We start from the raw sequence: 23,020 nt of genomic DNA on the forward strand, positions 1-23,020 counted from the left end.
CAGGCTTCGTGCCCGTTGGTCAGGAGATCGAATCCTTGTTGCCACATTCACCTGGTCCCTCTGGCTTTAGGGGGTGGGGGGACCCGGGGTTTACTTGGTCAGTAGCGGCTCGACCCGCTGTCTCTGGTTCGCGTCTCGCCCGGTCCACACACCGCTCGCCCATGTACTGGGGATGAGCCCCCTGGTACTTAAGGGGTAGCTCCTTGCCAGAGCCGGCCCTAAGCTAGGGCCATTAGGGCTATAGCCCGGGGCCCACAGCTGAGGGGGGCACTAGGGGTGAGCAAACTACGGGTGAACTAACATCCATCTGTATTTCACTGGCCCCACAAATGTACCCATGATAGTGATTACAGCTCATAGCAAGTTGCCTCTTCTTCACCCCTAGGCCCTAGGTCGGCTCTGCAGCAGGAGAGCTTTCAACTCATAGGCTCATAGCAAGCACTAAGCAGCTCCTTAATGTCCTCCCTCACACTCTTCAACTGGCTCACATCCGATGCTGCACATGTGGCGTACATCGCGCCGTTCAGTGAGCTCGAACTCCGCCCTCGTACCTCCAATCTCTGCGGCTCTGCCAAAACAACGAAATCAGTTCACCAGTTCACCTTTTCAACCTCAAATCTCCGGAGAGAGTAATTTCCCATCAACCCACCGCCTCTTCTTCACCAGTTCACCTCATCAACCCTTACCCACCGCCTCTTCTTCACCAGTTCACCAGTTCACCATTTGGGTATTTCTCAAAATTCTCTGAAATTCTTTATTTTTAGATTAATAGATTGAATTGGGGAAACTGCTTGAAGTTTTTGGAATCCTTATTTATTACCTATGAGATTAAATCAGTTGGGGGGTTTTGGCGTTTTGCTTATGTTATTCAATTGTGTATGAGCTCTGAAATGTTGAACTTTCTTTGATAACTCATTAACTCTTGATTTTATGGTTCAGTATTTAATCTAAACTTTTGTATCAGGAATCGGGATCATCAGGATGCTCTTGATTAAGCCCCAACTCTGACCTCGTGGGGTTCGACTGGACTGATATGCTCAAAATCCAGGTTTTATTGTTCTTTGTTCTTTGTTCTTTGTTCTTTGTTAAGTGTTTATTATAAAAATTAAAAAATGTTTCCTAAGAAACAACTTTTCGGAAATCTCAAGAGACAAAAAAAAGAAAAAAGATGATGAAATTGCTCAAAGTTTAAGAGGATCTTTGAATAAATATTTTGTTAAACAAACCAATGTTTCACTTGAAAATTTAGATGAAGATGATTTACCAAATGAATATGAACACTCAATTCAATTGGAAGAATTAGTAGAAAATGAGAATGATGCGAATGAAGAAATTGGTGATCTAGATGAAAATGAAAATAGTGATGAACCTTTCCTTGATGAAAATGAAAATATTGATGAACCTTGCCATGAAAATGAATGTCCCGAAACAAGATTTGATTTGAACATTTATGATCCACGAGTTTGGGATAATCTTGATGCAAAAATGAGAGATTTACTTGTAGAAAAAGGTCCCCTAAGAGAAACTAATCTCAAATTCCCCATGGACGAACACAATAGACATTTTTCTTCAAATTATTATCTTCGTACGTTACCAAATGGGGAAACTAAGGATCGAAAATGGCTAGTGTACTCAAAGGAGTTGGATAAAGTGTTTTGTTTCTGTTGTAAGTTGTTTAAAACAATGAATTCTAGAAGTCAGTTAACTAGTGAAGGAATTAGAGATTGGAAACATCTTGGTGAGAAGCTTAGACAACATGAAAGCAGTATTGAACACCTCACTAACTTGAGGTCTTGTGTTGAATTGCAAATCAGATTGAAAACAAATCAAACAATTGATACAGAATTACAAGAGCTAATCAAGAAAGATACACTACACTGGAAAAATGTTATTGCTAGAATCATTGTTGTTGTGAAATGTCTTGCTATACATAATTTGGCTTTTCGTGGAACAAATGAAAAAATTTATGAAGATGGTAATGGTAACTTTTTAGGCCTGCTTGAAATGATTGCAGAGTTTGATCCAGTAATGCAACACCATTTTCGACTCATTCAAGATAAGAAGATTCATTATCATTATCTTAGCCATAAAATTCAAAATGAGTTGATAGCTATTTTAGCATCAAATGTTAAACATGCAATCATTGAAAAAATAAAAACAGCTAAATATTTTTCTGTCATTCTTGATTGTACTCCTGATGCAAGTCACAAAGAACAAATAACTTTAATATTGAGGTGTGTAGATGTTTCAAGTACTCCAATAAATATAGAAGAGTACTTTTTAGAGTTTCTGAATGGTGAAGATACATCTGGATTAGGACTTTTTAATGAATTGCAAAATGTAATTGAGTCCCTTACACTTAATATTGATGATGTGAGGGGACAAGGTTATGATAATGGCTCTAATATGAAAGGAAAAAAATCTAGGTGTACAAAAAAGATTACTTGATATAAATCCTAGAGCATTTTACATGCCATGTGGTTCTCATTGTCTCAACTTAATAGTTTGTAATATGGCCAACTCATGTGTTAAAGCAAAATCTTTTTTTGGAGCATGTCAATGCATATATACGGTATTCTCTAATTCAACAAAGCGATGGAATGTGTTACTTGATTATATAGATGGTTTGACTTTGAAATCCTTGTCAACTACACGTTAGGAAAGTCACATTGAAAGTGTCAAAGCAATAAAATCTCAAGCTTCCCAAATTAGAGAAGCTTTATTTAAATTAACAGAAATTAGTGAAGATGCCAAATTGAGTAGGGATGCTCAAAGTTTAGCATCAAGAGAGCTTTCAAGTTTTGAATTTATATTAAGTTTGGTTATTTGGCATGATATTTTGCATAAGATTAACTTAGTTAGTAAAAAGTTACAATCTGAAGACATGCGTCTTGATGCTGCTGTAAATTTTGCATAAGATTAACTTAGTTAGTAAAAAGTTACAATCTGAAGACATGCGTCTTGATGCTGCTGTAAGACAATTAGAAGGACTTGTGTTATTTTTGCGTCTTGATGCTGCTGTAAGACAATTAGAAGGACTTGTGTTATTTTTTGAAAACTATAGAATAAATGAGTTTGTTTCTGCCATGATTGATGCTAAACAAATGGTCCCTTGATATGAGAATTGAGCCTATATTTCCAAAAAAACGTCAAGTTTGTAGAAAAAGACATTTTGATGAGGTTTTCAATAGTGATAGGGAACAACAATCAGCTGAAGAATCATTTAGAACTGATTATTTTCTTGTTATAGTGGATATTGCTCTTGGTGAATTGAAGAGTAGGTTTGAACAATTGCATTGTTTTGAATCTATTTTTGGGTTCTTATTTGATGCTGCAAAATTGACTTCGCTTGATGATAATGAATTAAAAAGTTTTTGTGTGAATCTTGAAAATGCTTTAAAACATGGTGATGTTTCTGATGTTGATGCAAGAGACTTATTTTCAGAATTACAGGTGTTGCAAGTGATGTTACCAAAAGAAGCATATGAAACAGATAAACCATGGACATCCATTAAAATTCTTGAGTTTGTAAAGAGTGTGGATATGTTTTATAATGTAATGGTTGCTTATAGGATATTATTGACTATACCTGTGACTGTGGCATCTGCTGAAAGAAGTTTTTCTAAATTAAAATTATTGAAATCTTACTTGCGGACCACCATGACTCAATATAGGCTAAATGGATTAGCGATATTATGCATTGAAAAGGATATGTTAGAGAACATTAAATATGATAGTATAATTGATGATTTTGCATCTAAAAGTGCAACAAGAAGACATTTTAAATGATGTTTTGTAGTTTAGATTTCATTGCTATTTTTTGTTTTGTAGGTACGTGTGATGATTCTTTGCTTCGATTAATTGTGGAGGATGAAAAGAAGATTGATCAAATCAAGAAATGCTTATGGAGATTTGGGAGGAAGCATGTAGACTCGAGTATGTAGTTTTCGTTTTTTTAATGCAATGTTTACAATCCGGGGTACTCTTTTTTCTTCGTTTGGGGTTTTGTCCCATTGGGTTTTCCCCAACCAAGGTTTTAATGAGGCCCCAAAGTATTTTTCCTTGTCTTTTGAAAAATCTTATAATTTTAATAAAATTAATTAATTGATAATTTATTTATTTGTTTGTTTAATTTGTATAAAGGGGCACACTTGAGAAAATTTACCCTTGGCCTTAGAAAACCCACGACCGGCTCTGCTCCTTGCGGATTGTTGGGGACTAGGGGGATTCGAACCGGGGTGTGGCGGACTCCAAAGGGAGTTTAAGTGGAGGTACTGACCAAGGTTCCCTTGTCAACAAAAAAAAAAAAAAAATCTCCCAACCACTTAAAAAAAATAGGCCATGCAAATGACTATCTTAAGCGTCCATTTATCATGAATAAAGAAAACAGAACCGATTTAACAAGGACGCACAGTTAACTTATCTACAGATAAGATAACTATCGGTCCTTAAAAAAATAAATAAGTTTACTTTCAAACAGTTCTAGGGTTTTGGATGTTCAAAAGTTATTACGTTTATTGATCAAGATCTTTTATCGCAATCTAAGGAAATCAAAGAAAAGAAAACTTATTTCCTATAATAGGTTCTTTTCTTGTGTTTGGTTCACTTTTTAAAAGTAAGAAAGAATATGAGATGAGATGAGTTGTCACTATATTATTGGATGATGCTGGTGATTTTTTAAGAAACAAATTTCATGACTTGTGTTGAGGTTGTTTGGTTGGCTAAAAAAACAAGGAAAACAATTATAAGAAATCTATTTTCTATAAAAGGTTATATTCTTATGTTTGGTTCATTTTTAAAACTAAGAAAAAAGATGACATGAGATGAGTTGCTATTATATTATTGGATGATGTGACTCATATTTAAGAAAACTCATTTCATGATTTTTTTTGAGTAAATGGATGGAAATCAACTTTTAATGAGATGAAATGAGATGAGTTATCACAATATTATTGGATGATGTGACTCATTTTTAAAAGAAATCTATTTTCTATAATAGGTTTTTTCTTGTGTTTGGTTTATTCTTAAAAGTAAGAAAGGAGATGAGATGAGATGAGATGCCACTATATTATTGGATGATGTGAATGATTTTTAAGGATAGATATGGATGTAAATCAACTTTTAATAGTTTCCGGGGTCCTATTTCCTTTTTCTTTGATTTTAGGACACCAACCAAACAGCCCCTAAAGTTCAAAACATCTGTTTGATAATAGAACATGAGGTGATACACGTGTAATGTTACATGAAATAAAACCTACTTATTAATTGCTACCTATCAATGCAAGCGAGTAATTAAAGTTATAGGATATTCAAGAATGTGAAAGTCTACTACTGTCTCAAAGCTAGGCATATCAAAGATAATACATAATTTTCTTAAATCTAAAAAGATTATATACATGATAAATATTTCCTTTTTTTACTTAAAACATAGCACGAATATTTTGTATAGAAATAGATCATAATGACTCCTTGTTGATGAGAAATATTGTTCGCATTCTTTATACCTATCACTTATGAGGGCCTAAAATGAATTTTGGCATATTATAGGGCAAATAAGCATATAAAGCATAAAGCAAGTCAAACTTTTACACAATAGTAATTGGCCTCGTACACATTCCATGCAAAAAAGACATCAAAGAAGGTAAATAATCACAATGCCAAAATTCAGACACTAGTGATCATAAACTAACTAGGTAAAATTGATTCCAAGATAAATCTTTTATACAATATTGTAATTTAAAAGAGAAACTAAAGACACTTGTCTTATTCAATTTGGATTATCTAATTAAGTCTAGATTAATTTTTAATTTATAAATAAAAAAGATTTGAGGGTTAGATGGAAAATTTATCTTTTTTAATTGGTGATTGACTGATTGTGGACTAACATGGGCGAGTATGCTATTATAGCAAAATACATTGATTAACTTTTAATTTATAAATAAAAACATTGGTGAACTTAGATGAAATTTTTTAATTGCTAACCATTTATCTAATATAATTCATATTAGGAGAGGGATGCATGCATAAAGTTTGGATACATAACCACTTAATGTAAGTCGATGTAATAGGATAGATACTTGTTTGATAATACAGATTTTAACTGATGACTATACTCTCAAATAAACCATGAATACATAGATTAGCCTTGGATAAAATTAGTGTAGAATTTTTCATTTAATAAATCGATCTCCTATAAATAGCACAAAATTCAGGATAATTATTCTAATTAACATACTAATTACGATAAAATAATAATGTAATAACCAAATGGACTAAGGATACTTTTGTCCTAAGAATGTTTTTCTCAAATTCCCACTTCTAAAGAGGGAATGATAAGTATTAAGTTAAACCTTATTAACTGTTATAAATAAAACAATTTTTATCCAAGAAATAAAGCATTTTTGAAACAGTTCTAATTATTTAATAATACCAGCGCTATTTCCGTCCATGCACTTGATTCTAATCTTACAAAGCTTTTAAAATTTGAAAAAAAGAAGTAATTATTTAGGGGGTGTACCCTTCTATTTCATTTAAAGAAAATCATAAGAAACCGACTTTCGCACACCATTGGGCGTCATTTCATTTAAAGAAAATCATAAGAAAACAATTTTCACACACCATTAGACGTTAGGAGATGAGAGAGAGAGAGAGAGAGAAGGATGGCAAGTAAAACCTCCCTAAATTTATACTAATTTCTCTTCTTACCTCTTCTCTCTAAAATCTCTCTCATCCTCTAAAGAGTGATGGGTTTTACCAAAGAAACACCTACTTGATCATAATCTGGCTATTACAGGGAAACAAGAACTGCATCGGAATAATATTTCAAAATTGATAATACATGCAAACATTTCTAGCATAACTTTTTAAGCCCAGAAAAGCAAGTGATCCAAATTTCATTTATTTGGCTTTCGTGGAGAATTTTCTCCTTTTAGATGGCTTGACTTGCCTCTGATCCTTCTTCCTCTTCTTCGCCTGCATTTGGAATGATCTACCGACCAAAGAAGGCTGATCTTTTAAACCAAAGCTTCTTGCTACATGCCCTAAGTGGAGCTTTTTAACCATAAAAATCCTCTTCAGATCGCCTTTATGAGCAGTGTATGCACGAACCCAGGAGCAGAATGCATTCTTGGCTAGTGTCTTCATCTTGGCCTGAATTTAAAGTACAAATATACAACATGATTTAACAATACCCATAACGACACAAAATGTTAGAAGACAAAAGTGTCAAAAGTGTATTTGACCAGTGAATGTAAAATTTTGCAAGGGCGTAATAGTGTGACATCAACCTTTATTACTTAGCTGACAAATTCCTACTCAACCTTGTCACAGAAACTATAGGAGCAGCTCGCAGACAAAATAAACCTGCATCTTTGTTTTACAAAAAACCAGACAACTAATGAACAGCCCTCGAAATTTAGGAAGTGGAGACCGATGAAGGCAGAGGAACTGATATGTGTTGAATCAACATTCATTCTATGGTACAAAATAGACCGAAGTACTCTTATAAATGGAATCACATCCCAAATCTAAGGTACAAAATACACCAAAGTACCAATACACCAAAGACAGATGAAGGAGAACAATAATAAGAAACCATGTTCAGTTTGGAATTGGAGACACCAGTGGAATGAGAACAACATAATCCACAAATAAGCAAATATTGCTCTATGTGTAAATAAACACTGATCAATAAGAAAGCCAGTACCTCTGCTGCAATAAAGCCTTCCAGTGCCCTCTGCAAAAATACTACCCAAGGATGCATCTCTATTGTTGCCAAGTTCTTGTGATGCCTTTGGCCATGCAGCGGAAAACTATCTAAAACCTTTTCAACAGGATACTCTTTCAAGGACACACCATGTTGCTGTAGATCATGCAAATAATCAATTTCAATAGGTTGCAGGAACAGTAAAGCTTCTCCCTTTTCACCCAACCGAGCAGTTCTTCCGACCCTACCAACATAAGATAAGACAATGTTATTCATAATAGATCTTTGTTTCACCACTCAGATTTCTTTCTTGGTATTCATCTACAAATTTAACACAAATGTCCAAATTGCAGAAGGTAAATGCTTTAAAAGAATTAGCTATCAACAAATATCCTTATATATGATTATTAAGCCGAAACAGAATATATTCACAATACCTATGCACATATTCTGAAGCCTCGCCTGGAGAATCATACTGAATGATACATGTAACTTTTGGGATATCCAAACCTCTTGCAGCAACATCTGTGCATAAGAGAAGTGCCGATTTTTCACTTTTAAATCCCTGAAATGTTGCCCTCCGATCATCATGGTCCATGTTCCCATGTAATCGAAATGTCTTACATTTGATGAATGTTTGCTTCTGATTTATATCAGTTTGAGGATTGGGAGACCATCGGAATTCACTTAAAAGAAAATAATGGAAATCCACTGCATCACACGTCGAAAGAAAAACCACAATCTGTAGAATGAACCTGTAAGCAAACCTGAATACTTGAATGAAAGAACCAAATAAGGAAACAAAAATCCCATACATGTATTGTGAAAACTGAGCAAAGATGGTTACTGATTGGGCCAAATTAGCATTCCAATGATAATCATCATAAAAATGAAAAATAATGCAGCAGGGTATATTGGATTTGGAGGGACTGTGAAAGGACATATACTATATACACAAACCCAACAGGGTTCTACATAAATGTGGCAGCTACAAGAAGCATATTGAAAGCGGTGTACAACAGATGCAAAATTTCTAGGAAGAGAAGATTTCCAAAGAAAATACCAAACCAGAGATAAAGAGCTTAGAGCCCACTGGAGTTTCACTTACTATGAAACTTTAAAGTCAACTTGAGAAGGGTGTGAACTGTATCCTCATCCAAAATGGCTTATAGACAGGCAGATTTCACATTCTTCGGCATTGGGAATCATCAGAATTATACTAAACGGCTGATACTTTGATATTATTATCACAACTATTTTAAATGTGCTGCACTACATTAAACAATCCAATCAAGCCAACCACCCAGCTTGTGGTTATACAATAATGTGGTGTTTGTGTTAGCAAAATTTTGAAGGAGAAGAATTACAGAAAAATCATACTCCCTTTAAAAGTATGAGTTCGAGAAAATCTTTCTATGGTCAATATTACCCTTAGTTTTTTTAAAATATTACATTGTTATCCTAATCTATTCTAATTACCCTATCTTTTTTGAATTGGTAACCAAATGATTTATTTTATTCATAATGAGACTCAACATGTTATTGGATAAATTAGATACTTTTAATATAATTCAAATCCTTTACTTATTTCAGTTTGTAGAGAAATCTAAAAAAATATGCTAGCCAGCACCTACAAGTTTTTAGACTTTGTAAAAAAATATTCTCCAAGTATTTTAAATTGCAAAAACGGCCCTACAAATTCAAAATTTTATTAAAGCATCTTGAAAATTATAAATTTTACTTATCTCAATTTAGTGAGAAACCTGAAAAATATATACTAACTAGAAGCTGAGAGTTTTTTAACTTTGAAGAAAATAACTTGTATAATTTAAAAATTACAAAAACACCCCTAAAAATTTAAAATCTATAAAAAATACCTTAAAATTTTCAAACTTATAAACATACTAAAAACCTACAAATATCATACTCCCTTTAAAAGTACGAGTTCGGGAAAATCTTTCTATGATCAATATTACCCTTAGTTTTTTTTTAAATATTATATTGTTATCCTAATCTATTCTAATTATCCTATCTTTTTTGAATTGATAACCAAATGATTTATTTTATTCATAATGAAACTTAACATGTTATTGGATAAAATAGATATGTTTAATATAATTCAAATCCTTTAATTATTTCAGTTCGTAGAGAAATCTAAAAAAATATGCTAGCCAACACCTACAAGTTTTTAGACTTTGTAAAAAATATTCTCCAAGTATTTTAAATTGCAAAAACGACCCTACAAATTCAAAATTTTATTAAAGCATCTTGAAAATTATAAATTTTACTTATCTCAATTTAGTGAGAAACCTGAAAATATATATACTAACTAGAAATTGAGAGTTTTTTAACTTTAGAGAAAATATCTTATAAGTTTTAAAAATTACAAAAACATCCCTAAAATTCAAAATCTATAAAAAATACCTTAAAATTTTCAAACCTATAAACATACTAAAAACCTACAAATAACACGAACAAGCCCCAAAAATTTATAAAATTTGCAATACTTACTCTGAACTTTATACAAATTACAAAATAAAACCTACAAATTTGTAAAATTAAAAAGATATCCTGATAGTTTCTGACCTAACAGTACATTAAAAATATAAGAATTATAAATATCCCCTACATAATTTATAATTTATAGAAAACACCCTTAAAGTTTTAAAAATTACAAACAAATGTTTAAAATTCAAAATTTACAAAAAATACCCTAAAATTTCAAATTCATTTGTAAATTGAAAGCATAGAAATTATAAATAGTCTATTAATAATTTACAATCTATAGAAAATGCTTATAAGTTTAAAAAATTATAAAAAGTCCTTAAAATTCATAATTTACAAAAAAACACTATGAGAATTTCTAACCTATAGACACTAAAATAAATATACAAAATTACTAACAACCCCTAAAAAATTAAAAATTTGCAAAAAAATACCATACACCTTTTAAAAGTATAGATTTAGGAAAAAAATTTCATGGTAAATATTACCCATAACTTTTTTGAAAAGAACATAAATAATTAAAAATCTATTAAATTTAAAATTTATAAAAAACACCCTTAAAGTATAGTGCATTGTAAATTATCCCTCCAAAGTTTGAAAATTTTCAATAATTTTTTTGTAATTCCTTGATTTCAATGTAATATTTAATAGTTGTGTATTTATAAATTACAAATTTTAGGATATTTTTTTACACTTTTTAAAACTTTTGTAAGTGTTTATTTTGTAGTTTTCTAAATTTTCATTGTGTTTTCAGCGTAATGCACATATACATTAATTAATGATGATATTGAAGAATAAGTCGTTCTTAAAATTATTAGACCATAGTTAAGTGTGCACATCACTATTCCTATGCAGTATAGTTTATATATGAAATTTTTTTGAGATAATCTATATAGTGGTTAAAAAGATTATGACTTTAATGTACTATTTTTTACAAATTGTATTTAATGTGAACCCACCATATAATTTTGATTGTGGTCTGACTTTAATGTACTATTTTTTACAAATTGTATTTAATGTGAACCCACCATATAATTTTGATTGTGGTCATCATAATTTTAATATGTTTGATTGATTGACTATATACATATATAGAACATAGATTATTTTACTTTCTCACATGAGCTAATATTTGGTGCTTAATAATTTACATTATTATTTTTAAATTTAATATAAAGAGGAGCTCTAATAATATTTATTTATTTACCTACAACATCATACAATCTCAATTCCTATTTTTTACTGGAGATTTATTCCATAGTTACGCGTATCAAATTAGTAACTAAAATAATAATTATTTATGTTTAAATTAGGATGATTGTAGTTGGTCACTCACTATAAAATTTTTATGAAGATATATACCTTACTTTTTATAGCTATCTGCACTGCACATGTATGCTTTATAAATTAGTTCTTAATTTGATATATTAAATTATTTTTCCTTTGTAAAACTTTTTTCTTGACTTTCAGACTGTGTAATCACTATATCACCATTCTAGCATAGAAAGGACCTCACTCTAAATAGACTTCAAGTCAATATTTGAGTTGCACTGAAGTATATACTATTGCTACTATGTGTATATATTTTAAAAAAATCATGTCAATACTTTTAAAATAGAAGAGAATATTCTAACCTCTGATATTATAAAAACTAAATATAGCAAATTGAATGATTAGCAAAAGAGAAGTTATATCAGAAAAGTATGAATAATAAGATAAAGAGGAAAGGTAATGACATTGCTAATAGTACTACAAATAACAAACGACAATGTAAAATTAACCTATTTTATGGAGCCCAATTACTGGCTATAAGCATCGAGGTTTCCATATATATACTTTATAATTTCTTAAAAAGGATCATATAATCTTATATAATAAAATTGATTTAATAATGAATAGTAATATCGTTGTAATAATATCATGAATTGATATGTTATTTACGATATATAAGCTATGCACTCCAAATTCTTGTGTCTTTTATAGAACCAAAAAGTTTGAATAGGAACCTCTAACGTGTTACTCTCACAAACAGCAAAATCTACTTAGGAGATATGAATATTCTAGATGAGTTATGTATCCTATATATAATACAATTGCCCTAGACAAGTGAGTTATAATAACATTTTTTTATTCACATCATTTAGGGTAAGATTTGATAAGGACCTTGCATCAAAGATTTTTTTATATTTATTATTTAGAGCATATGGCGAAATATATCATAATCTCCTTGTTCTAATTTCGTAAGAAAATAATTCTTCACACTTTCAGTTTACTTCTATGATATAACGAATGAGCTATAAAATTGAATGAGAATGTTATTTTAGACAATATAAATGAGTGAAACATCAACTAAAAGTTAACGTGAATATGAGTCAAACCACGACTAAAAGTTTAATGGACATATTGCAAGCAAATTCATATGTAAAATTTCTTTGCGAATTGAATGATCACCCATCTTTTAAAGACTTCAAGATGCTAATAAATAGAGACGTTGTACTATATTAATGCGTTTATAACTCACAAGTAGTAGATCACGTGGCCACAGTCTGGGTTGAAAGGAAACAATGATAATATTTTATTTGAGAGAGAGCTTATTGAGTTGATCAATATAAAAAAAACTTTGTTTTTTTATTTTTACTCTATTTTTATTAATTTAAATAATCATGATATTCAACCACGTGCATTGCACGTGCATCTCAACTAGTAAAGATAAATGAGCATGTAACAAATAAAAGGTTAACCTCACCTTCTGAGAAACTTCCTTTTCAAATAAAGTCTTAAGAATAGAGAAAAGCACAACTAGCCGAGAACCACAGGGAACTGCATATAAGATCACGAGACAAATTGAGAGTTGCAAACCGATCAGTACGAATACGCAACATAGAACAATGACCAAGTGAGAAATAAAAAATGAGAGTAAACTGCTACCTTTAGCATATTTTTGGATTAACCGTGTTGGAAGGTTATAATTATCAGTTGAATGGCTTGCTAATACTTGAATACTTTCTGATTCTTCATCCCCGTCAGATTCTGTAGTTGAGAATTTTCTAATTGATGGGATTGGTAGGTCGGACGAGACCTTCTTTTCATCTAAACCAATCATAACAGGTTTGATTAAACTGATATTAGCTAGGTGATTCACCTTTTCATTCAAAGTTGCTGACAGAAGTAAATTTTGCCTTGAAATATTGCCGGGTTTCTTTCCTATATCCTCTTTGTTAGTAGAGTCAGTTTTCTTGGAACCCAAAAACTCCAGTATTTCCTCTAATTCTTTCCCAAAACCAAGCTCAAGGATCCTGTTATAACATAAAAAGAGAACAAGAAAATACAACCAGATTAAGTAAATAACTATGAAGAAGAATACATCCCATGTGATACAAAGGATGCGGTGTTACCATGTATGCACAAGACAATTGACATGATGGTAATTTCAAAACAAAATTAATGTTGATAAATCAAAAGGGAACATGCTGAGAGTTGAGACAAGCCAAACCTGTCAGCTTCATCAAAGACCATCCACCGTAAATTAGTATATACAAAAGAAGAAGTATTCTTTAAGTGATCCAACAACCTCCCAGGGGTTGCAACAAGGATAGATATTCCTGAAAGCATTGTATCAGATGCACGTTCAGTGAAACTAGGAGTGAGCCTAATAAATGGATAACAGCAATTAATAAAAAAGAGCAAAGTAGAAGTATCAATGTTTTGCTATTATCATTGCATATGATAAAGCTAATAAGTAATGAAACATCAACTGGAATGAGATGAAAGCAAACTTGATAATATAGTTGAACAAATTAAAACATTCAGTAACACAATTGCTCAAAACCATACAGGCACTCCATTCATTAAGGACTAGGTAAGCAGGATGAACTTTTTAGTCCTATATGGGTAGTTTCTGTCTAACTTCTTATCAACTCAAGAAAGTATTTGGGAATCCAAGGACTGTTAATAAGGCGTATGAAATATCGATAAGCGTGTCGTTTTGGAGTATCCACTACCACAAATGCTCAATTGCATATACATGCTAATTGATAAAGACAAAAAGTGAGAAAATTTTCTCAAGCGTAAAACTCAACCTGAAAAAATGACTTAGATGGTGATGATACCTAACATGAAGGTTCAAGAAAAGTTCATGTATTAGGATTGATCGCATTGTATATCAATTAAACACCACCCCAGAAAAGAAGTTTGTACCAACTATGTTCTAGTTATCTGCATAGACAAGAAAACTAGCAAACTCCAACCTTTTCGCAGCCTAGCCTTTTCCTTTCCTCTGTTTTCTCCACCCATGATATAACCAGGAACTATCCAATGAAAACGGTGTAGTAACTTCTGCAGAATCTCATAAACCTGCATGCACAATTCTCGCGTCGGCACAAGAACCAACGCTGATACATATTGTCAGTCAAATGTTAATCCCAAATGTTCTTTTTTTCCCACTTTTAATGAGAAGACCAAATGTATCAGTACTATGATGAACTAATAAAAGCGCAAACTACTATGTGAGCATACCAAAAGTCCCATCGGATCGTTGAATCCGCTGATCATAAGCCTGAAGTAAATGCACAATTGGTGCGAGATACACAATAGTCTTTCCGGTCCCAGTAGCGGCATTAACAAGTCTAATCTCCATTTAAGGTGGGGAAACTTTTTAAAAAGAGAAATTTCAAATTTCCAATGAAATATATAGAGAATGAAAAAGGATACACATCTTTCCCCTCGATTACAACTGGAATTGCCTGAGCCTGGATCTGAGTTGGAACTTGAAATCCCATTTTTTCTACCAAAAACAAAAAAACAAAAAACAAAATTTAAGCAATAAAGACAAGAATCAAACAAAAACTCACTGAAGTAATTATACCTTGAAGATGTTGGCAAAGATTCGGGTGAAGTCCGAGGTCGTTGAAGGAGCACGAAGCGAAAATTTCGGCTTGAGTGGCGTTGGAGATCTTTGACTTGGTCTTGTTCTTCTCCTCCATGGAGTTGCTCTTCTGATGCTCTCTCATCGACTAGGGTTTCTACTTCTTCGAGCTCGGGATTTTAGGGTTTTAGGCGCTCTGAACCCTAGACGGCTCGCCGATATTTCGACCGAGAATGTAAAGGGGAGAGTATTTGTAGTTAGCACCTTATAAATATTACTTTTACACTATTACTTATATAATTTAAGATGCAAAATTTTCAGTGCAACTAGGTTTTATCTTTTGGTATGGTTTTTTTTTGGGGGGGAGCTGTCAAAGTGTTAGAACTTTGACAGCTTTCTCCCAAAATCGTCTATTTACCTTCCCCCTTAAAAAAAAAAAAAAAAAAACAGAACCAAACATGCCCAAGAAAGCGCCTAGACGAAAGCCCAAGTATTTGGGAAAAAAAGTAATAAATCAAAAAGGTGAATAAAGAACGCAAAGTAAGTTCATACTAATAAAGAAAACTATAATGTGACGGTATTATTCTTTGTAACATGTACGTAGTGATTTGAACAGATATCAGTGTTTGGAGAAGTAAGACGATGTCTATCTACTCCTCTATACAATTGGGAGAACCCAATATTCACCATTCATACTACAGTAAACGCTACAGTGTCATTTGTTGTAGTAGTATTACTGTAGCAACCATGAAACTGGATATTTTAGTTTTTTTTAAGAAATTATTGTAGCGCATGGAAACTATAATAGAAGTGGGATACGGTAGTAATTCAAAAAATTCAGAAAAAATTATAACAGTTAAAAACCGGAGTTAAAAACCAAGATTACTGTAACGAAAAAATTATGCCATATTTTGCACGGTGTTCACACTAGTTTATGTTATTTTCATAGTCAGTCTTTCTGTTCGGAGCGAAGTGAAATGATAGACAGATTCAAAAAATAAATAAACAAATGCTGCTTAAACAAAAGTAATCTTGGTTTTAATCCAAAAAAAAAATAAAAAACGCAGCCTTGTGGGATTTAACTGTCAAAAAGTACTCTGATATATACAAGATTGCTACACCATTTTTTTTTTGCTTTCGTTCTCATGAAGTTATTTGTTTGGTCCTGCTTCAAAAGTTCATGTTCAGTGCGGAGAAAAAGTGGGTGCTAACATTTCTAAAAATATAATATAAAAAAAGTGAAGCTTCACCACATTTAATTGAAATTTACCCAACAAAATTATCACTTCCCTACATACGAAAGAACCTCGATCAAGTAAGCAAAGAAGTAGAAGCTTCAGAACCCAGAAAATGACAACTCTAATCCAACGACACTCGAACCTGTATATTCCACAATCATCAATTAAGAATACAAACTTGACTGAAAAATAAACAAAACAGAAAGAGGAACCAAAAACAAGACTTGGGAGGTTACAATTCTCAAACAAAAAGGCTAGGAGGTTACAAGGTACAATTATAATTGATACATAGAGAGAATCCCCTCGCGTAAAAATAACTCCTTTTTATCTAGAAGGTTTTGGTGGTCGAAGTACATTCCAGTCCAACTTGTCACGCTTCTGCTTCTTACCTCTCGAGTTATTTTGTGAAGATGATGATTGCTCGTTTTCATTCCCAGCTGCAGTTTTTTGCAGTTTAATGGAAGATGGTGTTTCCATCTCCATCACGGGTTGCTTTCTTTTTTGATCGGAGTTACTGCTAGGACTAGCTGCGTTAGAGTTTGTATCCTCTCTGTATCATATACACAAGACAAGAGTTAATGAAGAATATCAGGACATTTTGGCCATGAACACAGTATAAGAAGTTTTCAGCCAATGCCTATAAATTACGCCGTTGCTTTAGCACAATGTATGAAAAGAGGTAGCTTATAAACTTATGATGCACATTAAACCGAAGCACGAACATAAGAAAAATTTGCAAGCTAACTTCATGGTGGTCAAATCATATCCATGAGAGCATCTGGTTCGGATTCAATCATGTAGTAGGTGTCAAGTAAAACAGAAAATTCTGGATAAGTATAATTTTACATGAATCGGTCACATTGCTCTGTATACATGTGTATGTATCTCCATATATGTGTGTAAGAAATAATGTGTATGAGATGGCGGCTCATTTTGTTAGATGAGTTACCAAGAGATGGACAAGTTGCGAAGCCTACTCTACTAGTACTAGTCACGTTGCATACCATCACCATCAAACTCATACACACAGTAGATCATTGTGTATGCTCTTAGTGGTACTGCTTCGAAAAAGTATATATTTCCAAGTTATGACGAGAATCAGAAATAAGAGCTGCATAAATTTTGGGTAAAGCAATAGCCGGTGCAAGGTACTCTTTCTGTATTACAAGCCTCAAAAGTATGTTATGCAGTATTTGGAAACAAAAGATTGGCCTGTCCAAATTTTAGTATTCGGAAGCTCCGATGCCAATTTCTTTTAACTGTGTACCAGGCCTTATTTAGCTTTCTAAATGACGCCTAATATAACATTCATCTGTTTCAAAATTTAGTATTAATAATTTCACCAAAGCTAATGCACACTTTATGAACAGCTCAGCTTCCTAGAGATTATAAAAACAAATTGAAAGGCTTTATATTGATCATAGGTCAACAGTTTTAGGGACTGGAATTGTTGAATGCATGACAATGGGAAGGATAGGCACCGTCTACAAACTAATCGTGTTAGAAATTTTTGTTCACACATAAGGCTCTTTTACTATGGCTTGGAGTTAGAAGCAATTGTTGCAAGAACTTAGACTACAAGAGCAAAACCTTCCTCTCTGCCAATTAACCATTTAAAATTATAATAGCATTATCCATTGTGTATGGTCTTAGTGGTACTGCTTCGAAAAAGTATATATTTCCAAGTTATGACGAGAATCAGACATAAGGGCTGCATAAATTTTGGGTAAAGCAATAGCCACTGCAAGGTACTGTTTCTGTATTACAGGCCTCAAAAATATGTTATGCAGTATTTGGAAACAAAAGATTGGCCTGTCCAAATTTTAGTATTCGGAAGAAGCTCCGATGCCAATTTCTTTTAACTGTGTACCAGGCCTTATTTAGCTTTCTAAATGACACCTAATATAACATTCATCTGTTTCGAAATTTAGTATTAATAATTTCCCCAAAGCTAATGCACACTTTATGAACAGCTCAGCTTCCTAGGGATTATAAAAACAAATTGAAAGGCTTTATATTGATCATAGGTCAATAGTTTTAGGGACTGGAATTGCTGAATGCACGACAATGGAAAGGATAGGCACCGTCTACAAACTAATCGTGTTAGAAATTTTTGTTCACACATAAGGCTCTTTTACAATGGCTTGGAGTTAGAAGCAATTGTTGCAAGAACTTAGACTACAAGAGCAAAGATTAACCTTCCTCTCTGCCAATTAACCATTTAAAATTATGATAGCATTATCCATTGTGTATGCTCTTAGTGGTATTGCTTCGAAAAAGTATTTATTTCCAAGTTATGACGAGAATCAGACATAAGGGCTGCATAAATTTTGGGTAAAGCAATAGCCACTGCAAGGTACTGTTTATGTATTACAGGCCTCAAAAATATGTTATGCAGTATTTGGAAACAAAAGATTGGCCTGTCCAAATTTTAGTATTCGGAAGAAGCTCCGATGCCAATTTCTTTAACTGTGTACCAGGCCTAATTTAGCTTTCTAAATGACACCTAATATAACATTCATCTGTTTCGAAATTTAGTATTAATAATTTCACCAAAGCTAATGCACACTTTATGAACAGCTCAGCTTCCTAGAGATTATAAAAACAATTTGAAAGGCTTTATATTGATCATAGGTCAACAGTTTTAGGGACTGGAATTGTTGAATACACGACAATGGAAAGGATAGGCACCGTCTACAAACTAATCGTGTTAGAAATTTTTGTTCACACATAAGGCTCTTTTACTATGGCTTGGAGTTAGAAGCAATTGTTGCAAGAACTTAGACTACAAGAGCAAAACCTTCCACCCTGCCAATTAACCATTTAAAATTATGATAGCATTATCCAGTGCTTCAAGCTCAAAACATCCATGATATTATCCAAGAGTTCTCTTCTGATAAGCAAGGTCCTGGGCCACAGTCTACTCATAGTCAACATCATACATTATGCACAAAGTGAATCATGTGTTAATATTGTTTATTCTCTCTTCTTTGTCTCATTTCCAACTATAGGTCTCGCTTAAAAAACGAGGTCTTGCTAAGCCTTAATTATTCTAGACTCTTTTGCATTCACATTGCACTACAAGGAATATTCAAAACCTTGGAAGCCCAGTGAATGGTTGTGCTCCAAGTAACAAGCACAGAAAGAAAACTGGATGGTAGGTTCATACATTTCTACCAACTAAATGGTAGGCTCAGTGAACGTTGCAAAGACAAATATGCATAAGATCTGAAGTTATAGAACAAAGAAACTTAAGAAAAATAATATATATGTTCAAACAAGCAACCAACCTGTCGGAACTACCATTCTGATGACTGATGTTCGATTGTTGCGTTTGATGGACAACTGAAGCTTCATCATGCAATTTCTACAGAGAAAAACACACATCAAACGAAGGCAGATATGCAAGAAACCTAAATCACTGACATCCAACAATCTTGACAAACTCACATCGATAGAAGGATTGAAACTCTGAAATGACATTCGACCTTTTAATGCACCCGGATGAGGATTCCCTTCCATTATCACTATGCTGTGAAAAAGAAATACACGTTTCTTAAATTTTGTGCGGGCAAATACACGAGATACAAGGTCTTAAAGATTGAGTATCATATTCAAGCATGATTCACGAACAAATTCTTCATATTAAAACTCCCAAATAACTTGTTTAAAATGTGACAGCAAGTCCATGAGTCCATGGGTACAATAAAGTTAGCCAAAAGGCTAAGAAACAATTTGGAGGTCCACAATGGCCTAGAGGACTCAATAACCAGAAGAACATAACATAATAGGATAACTTTAATCCATTTAATCATCCACTTCGCAGAATCCAGATAGAGGAAGGTGCAAAGAGTTGGAAAACACAATTAACAAATGAAGAAGGTTAAAAAAATTTCCAATATAAGATAGTTGACTAGACACAAGGTCAAGGATGATATAACTTAATATATAGACAGGCATCACGTCATACAAGGGGAAGTAGATGGTTAACTTCAGAACTGAACAAATCAAGAAATAATAGAAAAATAGATTTTCATGTAACCATCCATATAAGGAAAACTAGCTCCTTTTCCTTCAATAAATGGAAAAGGCAACTGCTGAAATCTAAATTTACAGTAGACATTAAATCTCATTCTGCCGAATATATAATCAGAAATGAAGAATCAGGCTAAGTGTAAATGTTAAGATGCAATTTCCCGAGCAGCAAGGTTTGCATGCAATGATAGTTAAAAATTCACCATTCATACATTTAATCAAACAGCCACGAAATATCTAACGATTTCAATTATTAATCACTTACAATACAAGTGTAATTAATGAACAAACTAGAAAGTAACATTCAACGCCTGAATTAAGTTAATGCGCAAGTGGAACACATTTTAGACCATTCTTATGTTCAAACGAAAACATACACTTACCTTATCTGTGTTAACTTACCGAAACTTGCACACATGCATTAAAGTTCTGAATTCAATCAGTTCCTAATAACTATTCAGTGTCATTCCAGTGCATCCAAGAAAAAGACACATAAATTTTACATCAACAAGGTCTAGCAGATCATGCCAGGGCATTTTACTTCAGCTGTAATCTAGGGTGTGTTTTCAACAAGATTGATCCAACAAAAAGTAAAAACCCAATCTATAGTAGTTATCAAAACCGTTAGCTTTCAAACGGAACGAAATTTTCTACTTGGTGTTTTTTAAAAAATCTCTAAACCCGCAAAAAAAAACCCTAAAGAGGAAAGAAAAGGTACCATCTTTTCGCAGGGACAGGAGAAGCGCCAAAAGACTCCTCAGGCTTGGGCTTTTCTGCTTGTTCTTCATCCTTGACCTTGGGTTCTTCTCTCTGAGATGCCCTTTGCATGAACTGAACGAAACTGACAAGAAAACCTCAGATTTTTCAAATTCACGGGGTTAAAAGAAAGAGAGGAGACCATGGATTGATTTCGAGTCTCGCCTTTAAGTTCCTCAGCGTCGTCGACATCTCTCGCTTCGCCATTGCTCGACTTTAATTTTAATTTCGATTTCGATTTCGATTTCTAGGGTTTTGGAAAAGGGGCGAAAATTTTGAAGAATTCGCACGGCTCTCTATAGCGAGAGCCCGCGAGTGAAAGAGGACGGACTTGGGGCGAGACTTAGGTTTTCGAACTTCAAGTCAATTAGTGGGCCTGGAAATGGGCCGCCTAACTTTAGGTCAATACTAGGATAGATGTAAAGGCCATTTGAAAATTTTTGGGCCGAAAATGTATGAATGGGGTTATCTGGGCATGTCTTGCCGGAAAATGGAGATTATAAAATCTGATAAATTATTTTGGAAGAATTTCATTTATGTCATTAGAAAAATTATGAGTAATTTTTTTTTGTACAAAACTATTCAATCAATTAGTAAAGACTAAAATATTTTGCGCTTAGAGAGAAGAAGTTCTTATCTTATAATTAATCTCATGAATTTTGTATCCAAAGAAAACCTTGGAAAATATAAGATGATTGAGGTTCACTGTGGAGAAACAATGATGAATGTTTGATTAATAAATTTGCAACGATCCCTGCATTATGATTTTAATCCTTAGCTTCTACATACCTTTCATTTAATTTTTGGAGAAAACTTATGTTTATTTTGATTGTTATATAATTGTATAAAGTAGTCATTAATATTTAGCATGCTTCTAAGTCAATCATATTATAGCCTTAGATAAGATTGGATACTTGAACATGAACTGCACTCTAGAAGAAATACTTTTTACATGCTTTTCGATCCGAAGAGTCTAAATTTGCTTTAAATTCAGTCATTTGGGCTTGAAGTCACAAAAGTGAAATTTCTAGATCTACTACTCAACTGAGGCCAAACTTTAACGCCATCTAAATCTCACTCCTATTAAGATCATTATCTGAAGTTGAACACAACTCTTCTTTTGTATTCAGTGTGATGATACTTTTTTGTTTTATGTGGATACTTTCAAGATGGCAACTAAAATAACAGAATAACATGTATACTATTTTTATACTACTAGACAGAAAAAAGTGGGGTCAATAGAAACTCATGACTTCTATCTCTTTGTAATTTATAAGAAAATATCGTACTCCTTGCGCGTAGTAGTATAACTCTTATATACAGTTATCACCACTCTAGCTCGGTGTAGCCGGAGCATACAACTTTGAGGTAGATTTTGTCACAAATGATCTTCACTCAGTGTGCTTTACAGCTCAAAACCATATGTGTTGGTGCTCTGCTGTTCTCCATTGAAGTGATGCCTTTGTGCTGTTTTCTCCCCCTTCTTTTTTAAAATTTTTTTTCTATTTTGTTTTTATTTTTTTATTCGCTAGAATCTTGTCCCATCTCTGTCATAATGGCGAATTGACCGTGCTTTTGATTCTTCAAGGACGTGGTTTTCTCGTTTTTTTTTTTTTGTTCCGAGGCTTTTGTTCGAATGCAAAATAAATTGCAAGATCAATGAAGGTAAGTTATTAATTATGCATTACATAAGTTCTCATCATTGTGGCGTTTATACATTTTGCGCTGAGATGTTAGAAATGATGGTGGTTTTTGTGCCTTCAGACACCGGTAGAAAATGAGTTATCCCAGACAGAATATCCTAGACGGAATTTTTTTTTTCGTGGATCGTGTTTTCTATGTTTTCCAATTTTGTTCCAGGTGCATTGAATGGTGTTGGATGCTTTCATTTTATCCTAGTGAGCTCTAGAGTTACTA

At 33.0% G+C, this 23,020-nt stretch overlaps 3 protein-coding genes across 3 annotated transcripts; 1 reads left to right on the forward strand and 2 right to left on the reverse strand.

Moving 5' to 3' along the window:
* LOC109850746 lies at nucleotides 457–3,116 on the forward strand. Its single transcript, XM_020420811.1, has 3 exons — nucleotides 457–526; nucleotides 1,250–2,386; nucleotides 2,929–3,116. The coding sequence occupies exons 1-3, from the start codon at nucleotides 457–459 to the stop codon at nucleotides 3,114–3,116; spliced, it is 1,395 nt and encodes a 464-aa protein (XP_020276400.1).
* Nucleotides 6,749–15,315, reverse strand: LOC109849524 (DEAD-box ATP-dependent RNA helicase 17). Its single transcript, XM_020419371.1, has 10 exons — nucleotides 15,075–15,315; nucleotides 14,921–14,993; nucleotides 14,726–14,835; nucleotides 14,458–14,601; nucleotides 13,704–13,812; nucleotides 13,139–13,506; nucleotides 12,957–13,030; nucleotides 8,143–8,447; nucleotides 7,706–7,949; nucleotides 6,749–7,149 (listed from the first exon to the last, which is right to left on the reverse strand). Exons 1-10 carry the CDS (start codon nucleotides 15,217–15,219, stop codon nucleotides 6,898–6,900), a joined length of 1,824 nt encoding a protein of 607 aa, XP_020274960.1. The 5' UTR covers nucleotides 15,220–15,315; the 3' UTR covers nucleotides 6,749–6,897.
* Nucleotides 16,391–21,424, reverse strand: LOC109850424. Its single transcript, XM_020420442.1, has 5 exons — nucleotides 21,269–21,424; nucleotides 21,066–21,178; nucleotides 19,763–19,844; nucleotides 19,603–19,679; nucleotides 16,391–16,862 (listed from the first exon to the last, which is right to left on the reverse strand). The coding sequence occupies exons 1-5, from the start codon at nucleotides 21,308–21,310 to the stop codon at nucleotides 16,637–16,639; spliced, it is 540 nt and encodes a 179-aa protein (XP_020276031.1). The 5' UTR covers nucleotides 21,311–21,424; the 3' UTR covers nucleotides 16,391–16,636.

This window comes from Asparagus officinalis, chromosome 7 (assembly GCF_001876935.1).
Source record: "Asparagus officinalis chromosome 7, Aspof.V1, whole genome shotgun sequence".
NCBI classification, from domain to species: Eukaryota; Viridiplantae; Streptophyta; class Magnoliopsida; order Asparagales; family Asparagaceae; genus Asparagus; species Asparagus officinalis.

What these genes read in the sequence shown, in the direction of transcription:
- LOC109850424 (XM_020420442.1), bottom strand. Translation starts at nt 21,310, where the DNA reads ATGGCGAAGCGAGAGATGTCGACGACGCTGAGGAACTTAAAG. An exon ending in CGACGCTGAGGAACTTAAAG is followed by an intron (nt 21,179 to 21,268) that starts GCGAGACTCGAA and finishes AGTTTCGTTCAG; the next exon opens with TTCATGCAAAGGGCATCTCA. An exon ending in GTTTCAATCCTTCTATCGAT is followed by an intron (nt 19,680 to 19,762) that starts GTGAGTTTGTCA and finishes TTTTCTCTGTAG; the next exon opens with AAATTGCATGATGAAGCTTC.
- LOC109850746 (XM_020420811.1), top strand. Translation starts at nt 457, where the DNA reads ATGTCCTCCCTCACACTCTTCAACTGGCTCACATCCGATGCTGCACAT. An exon ending in GGCGTACATCGCGCCGTTCA is followed by an intron (nt 527 to 1,249) that starts GTGAGCTCGAAC and finishes TTGAAAATTTAG; the next exon opens with ATGAAGATGATTTACCAAAT. An exon ending in TGATGATGTGAGGGGACAAG is followed by an intron (nt 2,387 to 2,928) that starts GTTATGATAATG and finishes AGATTAACTTAG; the next exon opens with TTAGTAAAAAGTTACAATCT.
- LOC109849524 (XM_020419371.1), bottom strand. Translation starts at nt 15,219, where the DNA reads ATGAGAGAGCATCAGAAGAGCAACTCCATGGAGGAGAAGAACAAGACC. An exon ending in ACGATCCGATGGGACTTTTG is followed by an intron (nt 14,602 to 14,725) that starts GTATGCTCACAT and finishes AATATGTATCAG; the next exon opens with CGTTGGTTCTTGTGCCGACG. An exon ending in AAAGGCTAGGCTGCGAAAAG is followed by an intron (nt 13,813 to 14,457) that starts GTTGGAGTTTGC and finishes CAATGCTTTCAG; the next exon opens with GAATATCTATCCTTGTTGCA.